Below are 21,455 nucleotides of genomic sequence, written 5' to 3'. Positions count from 1 at the left end.
CGATCAAGTACCTTCTACCAAAACTCGAGAGGGTGGCTTCTGTCACCTCTGTCACCTCCCGCAGTCACACCAGTTTACACGGGTGGGGAGGAGAATAGATAAAGAGAGGGCATGAGCCTGCTTTCAGAGATCAGATTGCCGGCTCTCCCTTAATTTGCGTAGAGAAGAACCGATGGGGGGGCAGCACACACCAAATGCTTGCTTGCTTCCTGAGCACTGGAATCCCCCTGGAATGGGGAGCTAGCGCCCCGGCAGCCCGCGGAACAGTCATGATCTGCCCTCCTCGCCCTCCGCCAGGGAAAAGCCACTTCGGGCTGTGGGGGGACAGAGAACAGATGAGTCACCCAGGCTCCAGGCACCCTCTGCAAGACCGCCAGGAGCCAGTGCTCCAGCGGCTGCTGCAGAAGCTGCTGTGGCTGGGTCTTCTTGCTGTCTTGTTACCCCATTGTTCTTAGTTACAAAACCTCTGACTTGAGTTTAAGCACATGTTCACCCAAGGAAATTTCCTAACTTCCTTACTATTGCGTGTGGTCATACAATTAAGTTCTGGCCAATATGATGTGGTCATAAAAAAATCTGTATATCCTTAAAAAGAAGTTAAAAGACACTGATTGCCCTTTCTTAACTTTGTCCCTAACTGCTTTCTGCTGGCTGAAATGTGGGAGCCAAGGTTGGCGCTCAAGGAGCCCTATTGGACCCCTAAAGTTGGAAGTCTTATGCAGAGAAGAACAAAACCAAAATATAGATAGTCGATGCTCCTTGAAACTATACTGATGAACCTTGACCACCTACCTCCAGCCTTCTTTAGATGAGAGAGAAATAAGCTCCCCAATTTCCTAAGCTGCTGTTATTTGGGGTCTTCAACTTCTTGTAGACAGACTTCATCCACTTACACATATAATCAGTGCAGGATACATCTGAAACATATCATCTCTAGCCGATAACAGAAATTCTAATGTGTATCATGGTACATTACTCAGGTCCATTTTCTCCCCTTGACTACACACTTTTTCCTGCAATGTACATCTCTCTGATCTCTGTGGCCATTTCTTCATGGCATTGATTTTTAAGAAGAAATACAATCAATTGACAATATATGAAAAAATGTTCAATATCTTTAGCAATTAGAGAAATGCAAATCAAAACTACTCTAAGATTTCATCCCAACCCAGTCAGAATGGCACGTATCAAGAACACAAACAACAATAAATGTTGGCGAGGATGTGAGGAAAAGGTACACTCATACATTGCTGGTGGGACTGCAAATTGATGCAGGCATTATGGAAAGTAGGATGGAGATTCCCCAGAAAACTTGGAATGGAACCACCATTTGGCCCAGCTATCCCACTCCTCCATTTATATCCAAAGGACTTAAACTACTACAGAGATGCAGCCACATCAATGTTTATACCAGCTCAATTCACAATAACCAGATTATGGAACCAACCTAAGTGCCCTTCAAGAGATGAATGGATAAAGAAAATATGGTATATATACACAATGGAATATTACTCAGTCTTAAAGAAGAATGAAATGATGGCATTTGCCAGTAAATGGGTGAAAATGGAGACTATCATGCTAAGTGAAATAAGCCAATCCCAAAGAACCAAAGTCCGAATGTTTTCTCTGATATGCAGATGCTAATTCACAATAAGGGGAGAGGGCCAGGGAAGAATAGAGTTACCTTAGATTAGGCAGAGGGCAGTGAAGGCAGGGGAGGCGATGTGGGGGTAGGAAGGATAGTAGGGTGAATCAGACATTACTACCCTGCCTGCATATGTAACCACATGACTACTGGGATTTCACATGATATACAACCAGAAGAAAGGGAAATTAAACTCCATCTACGTATGACATGTCAAAGTGCATCCTACTATCACGTATAACTAATTAGAACAAACAAAAAATAAATTTAAAAAACTGGTGCACAACGCACCAAAAAAAAAAAAAAACCCAATCTTTACAGAAATGTTTCCCTTGGGTTCAGAAGCCGGCACCCACCATGGCTCCCCGGCTTCGCAGCCACACCTCACCTTTTGTCCTGGGGCGGCATCAGCGTCCTGCTCCGCACCCTTCCTTTCCCAGCTTTTGAAAGCGCCCCTTTCCTGGCCTCGCACACCGGAAGCCCAAGGAGTGGGTGCAGTGGCCAGGGCTGCTCTGCGTCCTCAGGGTGCCGCCACGCCCTGCCGCTCCAGGCACTCTTCCTTCCACGGCTTTCAGATCCTCGGTTTTCCCTTCTCCTCAGGACCTGCCTTCACCAGGCTGCCGCAGTCTTGGAGGGACTCGCTGCCCGCCACATTCACTATGGCCCCGGCTCCCGACTTCCCAGTGCCAGTTTTAAAGACCTTTGGAAATGTGAAAAGTTCCCACGCTGCAGAGGATGTCATAAAGTTCCCTAGTCCCTCATAGAGAGACGAGTCAGGTGCCAGCCTAGCTTCCAAACATGGTAAGGAGCCGCAGGGAGCCCCAGGAGCCCCACCAGGACCACACGGGGCTGAGCCCTGGGCTCCCTGGCGGGCCTCACCCCTGGCTCTGGTGGAAGCCGCGGAGAGGGGAAAGAGCCGTCTGGCAAAGGGAGGGCATTCCTGGACTTGGTGCAGGGGACTGGAGTCTGGTCAGGGGTGACCGTCAAGCCTCCTAGGACAGGAAGGCCGACAGCCTGGACGGAAAGTCACCCCAGCTGGCCAGACAGGTTCCGGCGCTGGGTCTTGGGGCCTCTCCTCCTTCCTCTCTTGTCTGCAGCCGCCTGATTAGAATGCTCTCTCCAGAAAGGAACGTGCTACGCTCTTGGTGGGACTGTGAATTAGAGCAACCACCAAGAGGTCATGTGGAGGCTCCTCAAAGACGAGGATGGAACCACCCCAGGACCTGCTGTGCCACCTGTGGGCGTTCGCCCTGAAGGTGAGTCATCGTTCAGGGACACACGCGTACTCGTGTTCACAGAGCACAGTTCACAGCAGCCAGGCTATGGCAGCAGCCTAGGCGTCCGTCAGTGGGTGAAAGGACGAAGAAAACGTGGTGCACACGCACAGTGAGGTTTTCCTCAGCCATAAAGCAAGATGAAATCATGGCATTTGCAAGGAAATGAATGGAACCAGAGATGATCAAGGCAAACTCAGACGGTCAAGGGTGGTATGTTGTCTCTCAAATGTGGGTGTAGGGAGGAAAAAGGAAAGAAAGGTTAGGGGGTGTTCTCCTGAAAGAGAGATCAGTAGAGTACAGGAAGGGACAGGAGGTGGGAAGGAGCAGGAGCGCTGGGGAATGGCGTTGGCCAGATCGCGTTGCTCCATGTGCGCACGTTAGAATTCAAAACGACCAACTCCACCATGACACGCGACTATGATGCACAAATAAATAAAATAAAAAATTCTCAAATTAAAAATAAAAAAAGCCCTCTCGGGCCGTGCACTGTCATCCCTGCCTGACCTGGCCGCGCTCCCTGGGCCCACTGCCGCTGAGCCGCGGCCCTAGCTCCCAGGACTCCCTTCCACCCTGCTCTTCACCTGAGCCCCAACCCCACAGCCTGACTGCTCCCCTCCTTTGCATATCATCAAAGATCACTGCACAGTCTTACTCAGATGCAAACGGAGGCTCCACTGTGTGTGGAATTTGACTGTAGATGCAAATCTCTGATGGGTCTTGAAAGGGGGTCTGCAAAGCCAAGCCAGGGCCAAGTCCATCCCACGTCCAGCAGAGCCCAGCTGAGGCAGGCACTGCTGAAAACCCCGCCCCAGCCGGCCACCAGCCTTGGCAGTCCCTGCACTTGTTCCATGCGGAAAAACCCGAGGAGCAGAGACCGACATCACTGACCATCTCCGACTGCTCCTGTTTTCAGACTTGCACAGGACTGCCACGGGACGGGGACAGGCTCTGCACGGAGGCCTGCCTATGTCCATGACACGCCCTTACGTCTAAACACAGGTGTATGCCGAGTTCCAGGAACCGCTAGCCTGTGGCAGTGAATGCCAGACTCCCCGGGCCGGCAGCCACACCTAGGCCTTCCCTTCCTAGGTCTGAAGCCAAGACCCCGCACCTCCATGCTTTGGTGAGATGGCTCTACCTTAAGAGTTCATGGCCAGGTACCTGCTGATTGGTGGGAAATCTCTTTTTAGAGATGGTTCACCGGGAGCTGTGGGCCTGTTTCTACTTACCAGGAAGAAGGGTTCGCACAATAGAAAAGGAGAGGAAAATACAACTAAATACCCAAGAAGGGGTAAAGCCCAGCACTCCTCTGACTAGGTGGCTGAGCCACATGCAGTACCTATGCTCAGAAAGGTTAACTAGGAGTGCAGCTTAGGTTGTGGCATTAGTAACAAATAGTGTTTTGATAACTAGCTCCAAGAAGAAACGGAGCAGTGCTTTCCCAGGTGGTGAAAACCTTCCGAAGCTCCAGGCTGCCTTTGTGCTGGTTGGGGTGACTGAGTTCCAGGCTGGCCCACCTCCTGGCCTGTCAAGGTTCTGCCTTTGTGGGTTCCATCAAGGCCTCCTCATCTAAAAAGTTCTAACAGAACAAAAGTAAAGCGGAACATTTTTCTTTATTTCAAGAATTCCAACCTGTGCGTGGTAGCACATACCTGTAATCCTGGTTACACAGGAGGCTGAGGCGGAAGGATCACAAGTTCAAGGTCAGATTCAAAACTTCAACATTAAATAAAATAAAAGGGTTGAGGATGTAGCTGGGTGGTAGAGTGCTTGGCCAGCTCAGGTGAGACTCTGGGTTCCATTCACAACACCAGAGGAAATAAAAAGAGAATTCCAAAGACGGAGAGAAATTCCCACTGTCGAAATCATTCAACTTTTCAATTATTCAGTGACCAAAATTACTCAATTTTGAAATTGTTGTAAAAAAGTACTATTTTCCAAAGGCCCAGCATTAAAATACCTCTTGAAATATTCTAATTATCAACAGAGGTAGAAGGAGCCTCTCTGTCTAGATCCAAGATTAAGCAGTGATAGAATATCCACGTGGGCTGCAGGAGCTCAAGGAAGCACTGACGGCAGCTGGTGGGGAACCCAGTTAGCTCAGTAGGGGAAGCGTCTGCTGCCCGCCCGCCCGTCAGAGAAAGGAAGCACCTCCTGGGGCCGTCACATCTCACCCTTCACAAAGTCACTTAAAACTAAACCGAAGAAATGCAGGGCCGGCAATTCTACTCCACCAGCCTGCGTGGCAGGGCGACCTAACAGGCTGTCCAGGCCAGACGCTAACTGGCGAGACTGCAGAGTTCTGTTCAACTCTGGGGAGTGTGGCCAGCCTGAGACCGTGTCATCGTCAACATGTCAGTCCCTGTCCTCCAGGACCTCAACTCACCCCTCCACAAACAAATCTGGCCCAGAGTTTCAAACGTGCAGCTGGAGTCCTGCAAGCTGGCCACGAGTCCAGGGCTGGATTTCTAGAAAATGCAGGCCAGTGTTGTCAGGTGTGGTCAGGCGCCCACCACCCCTCAGACATGTGCCCAACAATGGCAAGCCAGGCAACCCTGTCCAGACCCACGGGGGACAGAGCCACGAAGCTTCTAAGGATTCTACGTCTCTGCGCCACCTCCATCTCTGGGACAGTGGACTGTGGCTGTCTGACCTGGGCTCACCTGCAGGCCGGTCACAGGTAGCAGCCTCCCTGCAAACCTGAAGCACATTCTGGAACTGTCCCAGGGCAAGAAACCTGCTCTGTGTTCTGCAGCCAACCGGTTGGAAAGGCAGGGGTTTTGTTTTATTTTGTTTTATTTCCAGATAAAAGACTGAATTTTCCCATTTTCACCACTCTGTTGAAATAGTTATTTCCAAGAAAACAATGATGTGTTGCCATGTGTTCACAGTCGGTGACGGCCCCAGTCAGATCCCACCCCTTCTGCCTTCTCCCCCTCTCCTGCTCCGCAGATAAAGCCACCGCAGTTCTCCTTTGAACTCGTGGGCCATATTCCCGTGATGTGTGCAAAACACAAAATGAAAAGAAGTCACTCTAGAGAGTGACCCAGGAAAGACAGCCAGCCTCAAATTTGCAAAGTGTCAGAGTTAGAAGAGAGAGAAAGAGTGCCTAAGACAACACTGTCGCACTGTGGAGACCGGGGGAGCCACAGAGGTGCGGTGGGTCACTGTGGGGGACCCAGGGCAAATGTCTGAAGCACAGAACTGCAGAGGTAGAAGTAGCTCTGGGATCCACCCTGCCCCATGCCTTCAGCAGCAAACCGAGGGTCAGAATGGTCTTCTGAACTGGCCTCAGGGTCGAGCAGGCTCAAGGTGCTACTCAGGCTGGCTAAAGGGAAAAGAGGATCCAGAGTCATCTGCTAACATGCGGGAGGACTGGAACCAGTGTTTCACGGTGAGGGCAAACCCGTGGATACACCCAGCAAGAGTCTGATGCCAAACATTTCTGAGGGTTTTGCCTTTTTTATTTTAACTCCTATGAATGATCTAGAGCCCACAGCTCCCCAGGTGGAATGTTCAGGGCACATCCTGTGCCAGCGAGTACGTTATAATCAACAAAGCCTCAACCTGGGCTGTTTCGGATGTCCCTGCCCATTTTCAGATCACACGTAACAGCACCTTCTTTTGTCGTTGCTCCATGAACTGGTGGAGAGTTCACCTTGGTGAGTACACATGATCAAACTGCCAAAAATTTTATGTTTGCACCGAAACAGCAAAACTCCAAATCTCAGGGGGCTGGAGACGAGCAGTCTTCCTCTAGGACCCTGGTGGTGGCGATGCTGGCACAGTACGGGGTGAGATCTAGCACATGCAGAGGTCCCTTGCTGCCCTGGGGTCCTGTAAGCTGGCTTCAGTTGGGGGGGGGGGGTTTGCAACTCGATTAACCACAGTTGCTTTCTCATCAGACCCAGCCACCCAAGCATCTTGACATCCAAGGAGACTTGGCCTTCTGATTGATGGCCGGAGCACAGCTCAAGTTCCAATTACCCTCAGGGTCTGGGATGGTAGAAGAATGTGCTTAGAAACACAGGAGAAGCGAATTGGCCAAGCACAGAAATAGCCCCACGCTTCCAAGCCATGTCCCCAGTGAGGGGAAGCGGTGTTTTCTAAACTGGTGGTGGAGCTCCCACCTTCCCCTGCTCCTGGTCCCTGCGACTCTGTCCAAACAATCCCATTTCAGCTGGTCACAGGGCTACACAGTGATGGGAAAGGGAAAGAGGCAGCAGACACAGGAAAACTGAGTCCAGGACCCACGGGAAGCCAGGAGGACTGGCGAGGAGCATCTTCCACTCAGCAGGAGAAGGAGGGGAGTAACTTTCCAAAGAACCATAATTTTTTTTAAAAATCTTATTAAATTACATCTAGTGATATTCAAATTATATACGCTTTTCTCACAAGGAGAACGAGGGAAATGAAATGAGAGAAATGGCAGAGCCATTCATGAGGGGACAATGCATGACCTTCCCAGGAGGAAGAGACAGTGAAAGCCCAGAAAAACAAGGTGCAGCTCCTTAATGATGATAATGAAGCGAACACCTTCAAACAAACGGCTAGGTGACTGCCTTGAAAATCAGGCGACCCAGCGGTGGTGGGGCAGGAAGAACTAGTCTCCTGGCGTGGGGCAAAGGAGAGGGAAGAAATTAAAAGATGTCTTTAATTAAGAAGAGATGGTCCTTGCTCACACTTTCAAGCAGCTGAGCTGGCAGTCTGGTTTGAAGATTAGCTCGGGGTCCGAGCTGAGGCATCCTAGAGGACCTGAAGCGGGGCCTGAGCCTCCTCCGAGCTCTCCTGGGAGGTGGAGCAGCCTCAGGCCTCTTCTCTGGTGTGCTGGCCGGAGGGCTCAGGCTGTCTCCATCCCACGGCAAAACCACCCCTCACCCACCCGGGCCGGGGCAGCCGCCATTCCAGCCCCCAGGGAACACCTGCAGCCACCTGCGGGCCCACCTCTGCCTGCTTTCCTGAGGACAGGACAGCTGGGCAGGTCTTCCTGGACCCCCCAAGGACACCACACAGGAAACAAAGGGGCGGCGTGGGGACACTTCTCTTTCATCGTCCTTGTTCTTTCTTTTCCCTCCCTCCCTCCCTCTCTTTTTCTTCCTTCCTTCCTTCCTTTCTTTCTTGACTAAAGTCAATTCAAAATTTGTGTAGTGAGATCATTCTTGCTTTGTCTTTCCTGAGAACACCTACAGTATAAAAGGCTCTTTTTTTTAATTAGAGATCTGAAGGCTGGAAGAGGAACTTGACTGAGGAAGACTGAAACCAGACCCTGGGTACAAGATGAGGTTTCATTTCCTGCCTCTCTAGATTCGCTCTCCACACCTTCCCGCTCCACCTAGCCCAGCTCCCAGGCTTTGCTGGGGTCCGTCCGGTGGGTGCCCAGAATGATCAGAAGGCAGAGACGGAGGGCTACCTCTCTCTCTAGGGTTGCCAGATAGTGTATGGAACGTCCACTTACATTCAAATTTCAGATTTTTTTTAAAGTTCATAACGATTTTCCAAACATTGCATGGGATACCTTCAAATTTTAGTTTGTTCATCTGAAATTGAAATGTGAGCAGGGATCTCGTATTTTTCTGTGCTAACCCTAGCACCCCTATGCGCCTCTGCTAAGGTGCCATGACACAGCTGGGCCCTGCCACAGAAGGCGTGGCTTGACAGGCCGCTCCTGCTCAGACCCTCCCTGACCCTGGTCCCTTCAGGACCTGCCACCACTGTCCTCAGATGTTGCATGGTCCTCTGTGACTCCCCTCAGCCCAGCACACCTTTGCAAAGAGTCCCTTTGCAGCATGCTCTTCTGAGGACGCAGCTGAAGTGTGCCTCTACTTCCTCCCGGGACCTTGACTGACACATTCACCATTAAGGACATCCTGCCCACCCCCTCCCCCATGCTCTTTTAAAATATCCCATCACTAGCTCTGATTGCAGTGCATAGCACACAGTAGGTGCTCAGGGAATATTTCGTGAGTGACTAAAGAAACAAATGAGAGAAGGGAAGCCAGTCTACGCTGTGATACAGCATCCCTTTTCTGGTGGCTGAGGATCTAACTGTCTGCATCCTGAAAACATGAACTCTAAGCAGCACAAGGGGACACCCCAGGATGCACGGGGGGAAGGGATGGAGCGAGGGAGGGTGGTGGGCCAGCCAGTATCAGCAGGTAGTGTGTTCCAGGTAACCATCACTGTGGGATGAGTTGTCCCAGAATTGAGAAGCAAAACACAAGAACTGGCTCTTCTGCCCCAGCTTTGTGGGCTGTGGGCTCAGGCGGTACTTCTTGCTTGGTGCCTCCCTGCAGTTGCAGTCAGAGGATCCTGGGGTGGGGGCCATCTGAAGGGCTCTTCAGTCACAGGCCTTGCACTGGGCGGGGACAGCGGGTGCCGTCACAGTTGGTTGGCATCTCTGCCTGCGGCTGCTCCGTGTGGCTGGCTTGGGCTTCCTCACAGCATGGAGGTTCAGGTGGTTAGACGCCTTGTGTGGCGACTAGCTTCTTTCACGGGGTGGATTCCAGAGGGCGGAAGTGGAAGGTGCCGATTCCTTAGGGCTGGCCCAGAGGCTGCCGTGTTTCCCTTCTGCTACATCTTTTGGTGGAAGGAATCACAAAGCACCCAGATGCAGGAGCAGGGGGCTCAGAGCTGCCTCTCCACGTGTCAGAGAACTGGCAGCGTCTTCAGTCCACCACGAGGTACCGCGCCAGTGAGAAACCGTATGAAATAAAGGAATCGGGAATTTTAGCCAAGACCATTAAAAGCAAGAAAAAATAAAACAGCTGGGAGGTTGTATGCCCTTCATTTGGGAAATTGATGAGATTCAAATTCATTTTTTTTCTTCTACATGTAATTTATTTTATGCAAGATTTATTTTCCAGTAGGAAGTTTTTATTTCTTCAGTTTCTTCTGGGAAGCCTTTTCTTCTGTGTATCCTCGTCTTCTGGTTTAGGAGCAGTTTGTCCTTCTCCATGAGGATCACCCTGATGTGGCAGGGGACTTCCCCTGAGGGCTGACCTGACCTCGAGCTCTGAAGGACAGTACCCTTCTCTTGGACATGTAGGATGACCTGAGAATCTGCATCCAAGACGCGAGTCCAGCATCCCTCTGCATTCAAAAGCATGTGCGGCCAAAGCTCCTTTTGGGCCACTGACCCTGGACTGTCCTGGGCATACTATGACCCCATTGTACCACTGCAAAGGCACCTACTGATTCCTTAACATGATGGCTTTGAGACACTTGGTGGCTTTTGGGGTATGCATACCTCCATGGCCTTGACAGTTTCACAGGTGTTCTTAAGTGGACCTGAACATTTGAACCTCTTAATTTGCCTGATTTTGTGGGGGTTTCTGGATCAAACCATTCTCACAGACCACCTCAGACCCTCAAATGAATTAACACCAGAACATTTCCGATGATGTATTTGCTATGTTAAACCAGGATAGTAGTTTAGAAGAGCTTGAAAGAAAATGGCTTGTGAGATGAACAATACACATTTAATTACCTTTTGGAAAATCAAGTCTGTTTGCAACGCCCGTCGCAGACTGGCATCAGGGATGGGCAACTGAGCCGTACCCAGCGGCCTCCGTCTCACGCTCTGCCTCCCGCTTTCTAACAAGGGCCCTGGGCTTTCATTTCTCACTGGGACCTACAGAGGATGCAGCTGGCTCTGTCCTTCATGGATAGTAAAAGACAAAAAGAGAGAAATGACAGACAGGACACCCGGGAATAAGCTTGTTGGAGTCTTATCTTCCAGAGCACGGCATGGGGCTGGGTGAAGTTGCCATAATTTCCACAGCCACTCTGCTGTGTGGTGACCCTCGACTCTGCTCTCCTGCTGCCCCAGGGCAAGATGCCTGCCCTCCAGGTGGCAAAGCCACAGTGCCACCAGCCATTTTGCTGGCTAGGTTTTAGCACAGGGCCCGAATAATCCACAATCATGTTCTGAGTTCTTAAAAAAAGAAATGATTCAGCACTGAATATGTTCTCAGCTTGCCTAAAACTAATAAAATTCGGGCACTTCCTGGAAACAAGGTGAGTCCCATTTAGGGGAGAATAAAATATACTGGGAACAGTATTATTTTATATGTTTTGATGGAATAGTCCAGAGAATTGACCCATGTCTTCCAAGATTAATGAGTACTGATTGGAAACTCCAACTTGCTACTGGTTAAGAATGCTGGGAGAAAGCAATTCATCAGCTGAGTGGGATTTACACTACTCAAGACAGTCTCCAGATGCTGTCCTGGAAGGTACTAGAAGGTACGCTGGAGAGGCTCAGGGCAGTGACAGCTCAGCCTGAGAGCAAGATGCCCCTTCTGCAGAAAGTCGGCCCCTCTGTCTGCTGACGCACCCGTGTCCAAGCAGCAGTGGCATCCAGAGCGGCATCCACACACGTTGGCTCGAGGAGCCCCGCCAGCACCCACCTACCGACTGGAGCCACCTTCCCTGTGGAGGCAGCTGCAGTTCAAGATGGTTCTCGCTTCTGGAAACTGCTGGCCGTGGGTCCTCCGAGATTACGGCAGTCTTGCCTACTTAAAGAGCAAAACGCTTCCAAGCACTGGGAAAGGTTGTCTCCATACAAATTGTTAAATTAAATGTAGAGGAGACCAGGGGTTTGAGCTCCTGCTCGGCTAGACAGGCCCAACCAGAGGGAGGCCCTCCTGCTGCAGTTGTTTATCTGAGCTTCTGAGAAGCCAGGAGGGAGGGAGGGAGGAGAGCTGCCGGCCAGCCAGCATGGGCCACTGGGGAGAAAGGCCCCTCTGCTCTGCCTTTCCAGGAGAAGTCACTGGAAGGCCAATCTCCTCTCTGTTCTCTGTTTCTGCTTTTATTGGCCCCCCCTGTCTGTAAAATCAGTCTCCTCTGCTCAGCTCCTCTGGACACACATTCTGCTGTATACAGAGAGGTGTTGCCAGATTCTAGGATTGCAAATAAAAGCCACTGAGCTCTTTAAGTGGTTGTAAATATCTCTTTTGATGAAATAATCGATTAACAGACTTAGAAATTCCTATGGTCTCTATCGGGGTGGGATTCCAAAAGGTAGAAGGACGAGACCCAGAGACAAGGACGAATCTCCACTTCCCTTAACCGGGTGTCAAGCGAGCTCGCTCCACAGACAGCGGATGGCAAGCAGGTGGTTACCCAAGGCTGTACTTGTTCACTGATGCTATTATAATGCTCAACCTGAAGGGTGAACAAATTTTAAGCAGACACTCTTAAGACACTCTTAAAATTATCGATGGTAATAAATACGCTGTCAGCAGTAATCCCCCGAATAACCTTCACTCGGTTCCCTTGGCACACAGTTCGCATCTCTAGCAGGCGCATCAGAACCCTGGAAGGGTTAGGGCCTGGCTTAATAAGCAATTGCAATCTGCTCTCTCCCCATCTGGATAAATAGCAGAAGCAACCTGTGTATCTGTCTCTTCCTTCTGGAACACAGATTCATTAGAGTGTTCAGAGCCAACAGCACAAAGGGCCCTCTCCTGAGTCCCAGCCTCTCTCTTGCTTCGGTTCTTCTCTTTGTGTTAGCTTTGACTATGGGAAGAGGAAAGGAGAACAGAGCAGAGGCAGCCAGGTGGAGACCAGCATTGTCTGAGTTTCCTGTGAAAGGCTCCTGTGTCGGCGGCGCTCACAGCCGCGCTCTGGGTCCCAGCTCAGGTGTGGCCTCTGGGGTGCTGGTTCCACGGCAGGTAGAAGGCTTTGTGGCCGTGGTGACGCCGCACACCTAGAGACTGGAAACTTCAGGGAGCTGCCTTCCCCAGCCAGGTGCAGCCATAAACTTGGAAACAATATGTTTCTGGTTGGTGTCACTGGTCCACATTTTAAGTTGCGTTTGCTCCTTTTTAGAGGCTTGTCCCAGCAAGGTCAGTTTGCAGCTAAGCTCTCGAGATGTGTGCAGAACTGGCGTATTAGCCCCTGGGGTGGACTGGGGCTGCACTCCCTGGCTCCCGCACCCTGACATTCCAGCCCCCGGGAGCAGCAGAAGTCCCGTTGCCAGCTGCCTGCTCTTCCCTGCATCTGCCCTTAGCTCAGGCCTGATCACATGCCGTGTTTGAGTCTGAACAGAACACGTCGCCGTGGGCGACTCTCGCAGGGCACGGGCCCTCTGTGGCCCTTGTAGCAGCTGCATTTCTTCCTCTGACTTCTACCCCGGCTGGGTGTGCACAGGAGCCAGGTCGCCTAGGGAGCACCTCCTGCCAAAACTGACCTCTCCTGAGCACATTAATGCCCCTCCGCACTTCCTGTTCCCACATCCAAGTCCAACATCGGCTCGCCCGGCTGCAAGTTGCCGCCTACCGTCACACAGCGGGCCTCACGCACAGAGCCGAGAGCAACAGGGGAAGGATCCCAGGGAAAGCCTGCCCATGTCAACATGTGGGTCTTGGGGGCTTGTCATGCACCAAGACCACCAAACAGAAAATGCGTGGTGTCTCCTGAAGCCCGAGGGCCAGGGTTGGAGCCCACAGTGCTCCGGGAATAAGTGTTGGATTCTAGTTCTTTGAAAAGCCGCGCTCGGCTTAGTTGGTGGTGGTGCACATATGTCTAAACACCGGTCTTCCTCAGTCCTGTCCCCTCTCTACCTACTTGGTAGCAGAAAAGAAAGAAAATGACTCTGTGTGAACCTATGGGTGGGCTCCCCCAAAATCCAAAGGTGAGATGAAGCTAGCCCCCTAAGGTTTGGGGTTTATTCAACATGGGGAGAGATCCCGGCACAGCCACATTGGCCCTCACCCCTTGTTAGCAATCACATCATCAGTCATATCAAATCAGGCGACATCTCACGAGCTCCGAGCACATCCTCACACCTACCAGCACCGTCTCAAGTCCAGGCCTCTCCCGGAAGAGGGGACAGCCTGTTCCAGCCTGGAGCCCCAGCCCTCTGCATGCTCACACGCCAGAAGATGCCGCAGCTGTAGCCCGCTCCCCGGCAGCTTGGGGCAATTCTCCCCTCAGCCAGGACGTGGGGATCTTCCCTGGGAGCAGCTGTGTTCCTAGCCTTTCACCCCAGAGTCGGAGCCTTCGGAACAAACACAGCATGGCCCACGGTCCTGAGCAATCCCTTCCCACGTTAGAAACTCAGTTTAGCCTGGGGAAGCCTCCCTGCACCATCAGGAGGCTCAGCACCCATAAAGCCCTCCTTCCATCGCCTCGGAAATGTGTCTACCTGTGCATGTCAACAAAGAAGCCTGACTCTTGGGGTCTGTGATATCAAGATCCATGTCAAAACGTCCTTTGATTGTGTCCAAGCAGGTAACTTGTGAGAGTAGTCCAGATTCAGATATGGCTGTGTCTGACTTATACACATGTTTGACTTTAACTTAGACTTCTAGATGGACAGGGATAGGTCACTGGAGCCACCGAGTATTGTTTCACTCAAGTAGAAACAAACAGAACCCTTGGTCTGACATGCAACAGTGACGGCAGAGTGCTCTGTCGGCACCGTAACAAAGGTCTCCGGGTTGCTTGGGTCCTGATAAATTTGTTTTCTAAATTTAAAAAAAATTGTAACTCTATTATTTCTGAAAATTTTGTTTCCATACAGCAGATGATTCTGCAAACTCTAGAGCCGTAAGGAAGATCAGGATCTGCTGGGTTGTATATTAGAGACTGAGATCTTAGAGAATGAGGAGGGTTCAGGGACATTCCAGCTGTATGTCAGATTTCTTGTCAATAAATACCGTGACAACAGGGTTACAAGAAACCCTTTCAAGATGATTTTTAACTAAGGTAACAAAATTCCAGAAGAACCCAGGAAGGTAAATACCCTCTGAAATTTTAATGCTCCTGACCTAAGGTCTTTTGTGATACAGTTCCAAGGCACCTATCACTTTACTGCTGTGTTAAGCAAAGGCCTCAATTAAATTATAGAACCTGGGGCAGCAGCATGCTGGCTGCAGGCAGCTCAGGAAGGTGGCAATGGTCGCTTTATGATTAAGCAGATACTGTCAGAATTCCAAGGCGCTTTGGGGTTTCGTCCCGCACGCTCCTGCCCCGTGGGTCCTGCTCCTTGCACACACAGACGGCTTCATCTGATGTTAACAGGAGATGCATTCACACAACAGACCTGGTCAGAGAGCTGGGATGATGTAAAATACTTTGAATTTCACTGGTGTGTAATATTAGGTCAAGCGGAAATTCCCAAGATTTTAATTTCTTATTCTTAAATTCTCTTCATTCCAAGAATTCGAGAATAAGAAATTAAGTAACAGATCCTTTAGAAAGATGGCCTGTGGCCCACCTCTTGAAACTTGTGCTCCATCTCTGTTCTGCCATTGCTGCTTCTGTCTTGGCTCATATTTTGTGGCAAAAGTCTCTAAAAAACAGTTACTATTATAATTACACATCATGTGCCTGTGTTATACATAAGCAGTTTTACCTGAAATTAAGGTACAGCCTGGTGATAATAATTTGGATTTTTACAGTGACATTATCCTATAATTATCAAATAATCCCTAACTCCCCTTTACCACTCAGAGGCAAATATCTTTTAATATCTAGAATTATATAATGAAAAGCTTTATTCATAGCATTTTCAATTTTTCCACTTGATTAATTTTTATACCTTCAGAAAAGACTCACTCTGTTTCCACTGGGGTGAACCAGTTTTCAGCTGAAAGAAACACCAGCTTGGGAACCGCAGAGTCCCTCCTCTGTAATGGCTGGCGGTTCCCTTTGGTGCAGAGATGGGCGCACGCCTGTGCCTGGCAAGACAGGATGCCCGGGAAAGCCAGCGCCAGGGGCACGCACATCTGCACCTGCAGCTGGCACCCAACCGCCTGGTCTTCAGACTCCAGGCCGCTCAGGTGTGACCCAGGAGTTACGACGAAGCCCTGGTCCTCCACACAGGGACCAGGAGCCCGGGGTGCCTACCTCCTTCAGAGGAGCCCAGGAGGTTGAAAACATTTTTGGTCTTATGAAAATATTATTATCATGGAAGATGTCTTTTGATCTTAAAGGTACTATTTGCTTTTTAAAATCTCATCCCCTCACAAGGGCGCGGTGGGATTCCTAGGGGCTGCATATCATGAGTTGTCACAACATACTGAACACAGACGCAGACAGGACAATCCAGCAGTCCTCTGTGGAGCTAGACATAACGAGATGTGCAGAAAGGTAGACTGACACCTTGCCACTAAAGGTCCTTTCCATTTGGAAAATACGATGACCTTTCATAAGGAAAGATTGTTACTAAGGTTAACCAGTAAACTGCTTTATTACTTTTTTAGTGAATTCATAAGTAACCTTCTTAAAGGGCCCCATTTCCATTTCTAAAATGGCAGCCACCGATGGATAAAATGGGCATCAACGAAAGTTCTGTAGGGTCGTCAGGCTTTTAAGAATGGAAAGAAGTTTTGAGAGCAAAAGGTTTGAGGATGGACAGAGCAGAGGATCTCTAAGAAGGCTTTGGGATCTAAGGTTGGAGGGTCCATGGCAATGAACTTCAGGGACAGAAGAATGTGAATGCGTGAACCAAGATAAGGGGGTGGGCGACCCTGGCACCTGCACGCAGAGCACTCCCCTGTGGCGGCCGCTGGTCCTTCCTCGTTTAGGCAGGTGTGATTTTCTTCCTCACTCTTAAGCCCCCTCCTTTGCTCCTCCTCTGCTTTCCGACATCCTTTCCAGTATCGCACACACACCCAGTTCCTCCATAGGAGACAGAAAAAATCTTGGGCAGAAAAGAAGGCACAGCCAGGGAAGGACCCTGATTCCTCCCTCCCCGTCCTCTGCTCTGAATGGGATAATCTCTACTGATTGAAGTGGTGACCCCTTTACCTCAGATGCCACCACACTGACCCTACCCAGAAGGACAAGGACAACACAGAGGAATGTTCTAGCAATGAGTCTTGGTTCAGGCCTCAGTGCAGACCTGCCTCAAAGTGTTTTCAGGGCCCCACGGAATTGTTACAGGTGCATTTGAGATTGGCATTTCTGCAGTTTGATTGGTGGACACCAGCACAAATTCCACCCGACCGTAGGAGAGAGCCGTTTCCCACAGAACAAATTCATTTTATGAGTAGTTAATAACAAGTAAGAACATCCAGAAGCATGCGGTACTCCTCCGTGCTGCAGGGATCTTCCGTTACGATGTCATCGTGCCATCTCAGCTGCGGAAGTTAGGGACCTGGGGTGAAGCTAGCTCCATTTCCTTCACCATCTGTGAACTTCTGGTTCCTGCCCACACCCCAGCAGGATTTGGGTTTCTCAGTCCATAAAACTGTGATGCTCATTCCTGCAACCTATGACTACAGTGAACCTGGAGAGACTGTAGTGCCAACTACAGTAGCTCCTACCGCTACTGTTACTTGTGTCTGCTGGGGACCTGAAAGCACCAGGCACCAACTGCCCAACCTGGAGCACCAGCCAGTGCTCTGGGTGCTGGGAAGGGGCAGAGCGAGTTTCCAAACCTCCTTTCAGAAGTCGAGCACTTCACAGTTTTCAAAGCACTTATCTCATTTGATCTCATTTTGTGCTCACAACAACTCGCGTGGATTCTCACCCACCCTAATGAAGAAAGCAGGGAACTATATTTGCATGGTAATTATCATGTTGCCCAAAATGGGAGCCTCTTTGGGGAGGGAGACTGTTCTTATCACGGCATTTAGCTAGCTCTGTTTTCTTTGTAAAGCCAGACCAGGGTGCTCACTGTGAATTGCTAACATCCACTCTAAACTGAAGCAGGGACATAAATAGAAAGCAGATTTGGATGGAAGGCATGGTTCACCCTGCTGGGGCCAAGGCTGCGGAGGGGAAAGAGGAAGTGGCAGGACCACCGTGTCATCTTACCGTTTTCGCCTGATGTCTTGTCTTTTCCGTTGGTCGCTCCAGCGCCTTGTCGCTAAAAACAAAAATAAAGAAGTAAACATTTTTAAGACATTATCAGAGGTACATAGGAGTATTCTGTCTCATCCCTCCAAACGTCTCTCCCGTTACATCCAGTTCCGTGTTACTGTGGCTCAGGTGGTCAAAACACGGTGGTCGTGAGACAGGAAAGGGCCAACCAGTCTGGAGTCCCACAGACACAGCCCCCTCCCTGTCCACTGCTCACGGAACGCGCCTCGCAGGTCACAAGGGAGGCGGGACGGGAGGCTGCTGTTGATGGAGCATGACCTCGTTGAAGATGTGAGGGGAGAGCCTGGGCTCTGGGCCAACTGCAGGACGGGAGGTGTTCCCGTCATCGCGATGACCCTCACACGCTGCACTCGCTGTCACCCATTATGCCCAAGGTCTTCTTTTTAAATAAGATTTTCAACTCAACAACTTTGATGCTAAAAGTCAGAGTTCCTCCCATTACTGAGCTGTTTTTTTCCTTTCATGGTCTATGGCTGTCCCGAGCATTTTCATTTTGTGAGACTGACAGAATGTAACAGGTTTGATGTTTGGTTTGGAGCCTGGGGTGCAATTCCTGGGTGTGTGGCCCGGGAGCTGAGTGGAGTTCACTGCGCCCGTGAGCATCAGCCCATGAGCTCATGCCTGATGCCATGTTCCCAACTATTCTGGGCATGGAAGGAGAGGCGTTTTGTTAAGCCAAATTTTTTTTTTTTTTTTGCCATTATTAGAAAATATACTTGGAGTTGAAAAGAATCAAAGTGATAGTAAACTTCCAGGAAGAAATGAGACAGGTTGGGAGCCCAATTGTTCCAGATCATAAAGCTAGTGAGTAGCAGCCAAGACAGGACCCTGGGCTTCCTTGCCCAGGGGTCAGTGTCCTGCTTGCCTTGCCATTGTGATACAGCAATGCCTGAACAGGGTCCCGGAAAGAGAGCAGAATGCAGACCAAGGAGAAAGCTATCGGTGACTACAGGCCACCACAAGTGACCCCCACTAAGGGGTCAGAGTGCCCTCAAATTCATATCGGGGTTCAGGAACTCAGTCTAAAAGCAATCTCATAAAAAATAACCATCAGTTCCTTTTAGCATTCAACATTGTCAGGAGAAAGTCCCAGATCATTAGTCAGCCATGATTATTGGTGCACAATCATCCGGGAAACCTTTGCCTGCGGGTCTGATTAGTGTAAATAAACAGGGTAACAGATGAAGGCTGATGCTGACAGTCGGCTGTGCTGTGCATGCTCACTGCCTTGTGCAGACGGAAACCTGGAGAGGCAAAGGGAAGCCACTCACAGGTGACCGACACCCCCGACTCTGCATCCCGGTCAACACAAAAGTCCCCCTGGGTCTGGGGGCTCTTCCCTGTTCTGTGATACCAGAGCCTCTCTGGCAGGAACAGGGAGAAAAGGAGACAAGTTGGAAAGGTCACAGAAACGTGGGTCCCTCCTTTCTTTAATTTGCAGAGTGCTGGGCCTTCCCATGTTTGCATGGAGGAAGGAGGCTCCAGCCTCCAGCAGAACATCCAGTGCTCCTGAGAAGATCACCACACGATGCCCTGCCATGCACCTTCCACCACCTAAGAGAACCAGGAATGCACATCGTCTCGACTTAGGCCAGATGATATGTCTCTTACACACAGTAGGTTTGCAAAGAACAGCATCCCTCTCTTCTTTTCTGTCCTTATTTTGGGGACTCTTCTATTTCAACACAGAGCTGGTAAGTTTGTTGCACTTGATGGAAATCAAACCACTCTTGAGATGGGCCAAGTCGGTGTCCCAGCATCCGCCCAAGGTGGGAAATTACTCCAGTCTCTAAACCCTTCACCGCATGACGCATGCGTAGATGCTCAGGAAAAAGAACATTCTGCAGAACAAAAGGACAGTGCTTCAGAGCACAGTGAAGTCCTATTAAGCGGGATACAGGTGTCAAGAGATGCGGGCTGGACCCCACGGACAGGAAACACCTTGAGTACGAGCACCTTTCAGGTGTCATGAAAACCACCTCTTTCGCGAAAGTTCGCCTTTCGGAAACCAGAGGAGGGCTGAAAAGAAGTGGCACAGTGAGAAAAGAAGCCACTCTTTAAGGGTTTCCAAGACAGGATTTTTGTGTCAGGTCTTCTTTGAGGAGAGCAAAATGAAGCTGATAGATATCATGGGAGATGGCGTCATGGATCAGAAAAGCTCCTGACAAAAAAGAACAAGCAGTTGAAAGCACTTGGAGACCTGGTGACATTTTCAAGGAAGGCTGGGGCAGTCAGGATTATCAAGAGCCAACCTATTCCTGGAGACTGGCCTGCACACATGACTGTTTTGCCACCTCACCCACACAGGTGGTGGGTTTCCTGGAGGCAGAGGGTCCATGCCAGCTGGGTGTTAGGATGTCCCAGTGCCCACTGGGGAGGCCAGGCCCAAGCGCTCCCAAGCATCATTGTCTTGGGGAATCCCGACAGCTCCCTGCAAGCGGGATGCTCCCGCCACCTGTCCTCAGTAGCCTTGCTGCACCTGGTGTACCCAAGACAGAGGAACTTGCTCAAACCCTTGCAGAGGGAAGGGACAGAGCCAGAATCCAGACCCAAAGATCAGGCTCCCTGTCCTCCCTCTCAGCCTCTGGGAAGAGCAGCTTTCGGTTTTGTGGGTCATGGTCCCCCTGAGGCCTCCACCAGCAGCTGGGTGGTAATGAGTCAGGGACATGCAGGCTTGCAGGTGAGTGCGACGTCACTGGCACCCACAGGCTGAGAGTTTAGAGGGAAGTTTGGCTTACAGGAGGAAGCGTCAAACCAACAATGAAGGACTCAGTTGTAGAAACCTTGTGCATTCTTTTTGTTGTTTTTTAGAAATTTAAATAGCACAAGCACAAGAGTTGGACTATGCTGAAACAAGTGGATGGATGGATGGATGGATGGATGGATGATGGATGGATAAATGGGTAAATGGTTAGATGGATGGATAGATGAGTGGGTGGATAGATGGATGGATAAATGGATGGATGGGTGGGTGGATGGGAAAATGAGTTGGATGATGGGTGGATAGGTGGATGGGTGGATAGCTGGATGAATAGATGGATGGATAGACGAGTTGGAGGATGGGTGGAGGGGTAGGTGGATGGGGGCCTGGATGGATAGATGGGTAGATGAGTGGGTGGATAGGTAGGAGGATGGATGGATGAATGGATGGATGGGTGGATAGGTGAATGGATGGATAGATGAAGGCCATTCTCTAAAAGACTGTGAGAGAAAGGTTTCCATGAGGTGATAGAAGTTCACGTTCTGGGGAAAGAGGCTGCCTTTTCTCCTCCTCCTGCTCCCACCCCCAGTGACAGAAGATCTGACTCCTCCATCCTTACTTCACTATCCCAACAATGGTCTCATCATCCTGAGACTCTACACTGCCTCATGAGCAGACCTATTCATGTCTCAAGAATATCATTTATTAATTAATTTTTTAAATAAAATCAAGTGTTGAAGTGGAAGGGCACAATAAATGGACTTCAGAGTGAACTGTGATACGAGCTTTTGGAATTCTGAGCTCATTCCTAGGAATTTCAGAAATGATTTAACAGTGTCATGAATGCCACTACTCTGTTGTTCAGTTCAAATATCCTCATAATTTAATATATTACCATGTGCAGAAGGCAGGAAAAGTTCTCCCTAGACAAACATTCACAGCCACAGTTACCAGGCTGCGGCCAATATGAAAAACCTCCTGACAGAATTGTCTGGAA

At 50.1% G+C, this 21,455-nt stretch overlaps 1 protein-coding gene across 1 annotated transcript in view; it reads right to left on the bottom strand.

Annotated features, from left to right (window-relative positions):
- The window catches only part of Pcp4 (Purkinje cell protein 4), a 52,909-nt gene that overhangs the window by 9,892 nt on the left and 21,562 nt on the right, over positions 1 to 21,455 (bottom strand). Inside the window, exon 2 of the mRNA XM_047565167.1 lies at positions 17,692 to 17,743. Within this exon, the coding sequence (XP_047421123.1) occupies positions 17,692 to 17,743 (52 nt within the window). The remainder of the gene's footprint in view (positions 1 to 17,691; positions 17,744 to 21,455) is intronic.

This window comes from Sciurus carolinensis, chromosome 9 (genome assembly GCF_902686445.1).
Source record: "Sciurus carolinensis chromosome 9, mSciCar1.2, whole genome shotgun sequence".
NCBI lineage: Eukaryota > Metazoa > Chordata > Mammalia > Rodentia > Sciuridae > Sciurus > Sciurus carolinensis.
The sequence above is the reverse complement of the archived record's forward strand: the minus strand, read 5'-3'. Positions and strand labels throughout refer to the sequence as shown.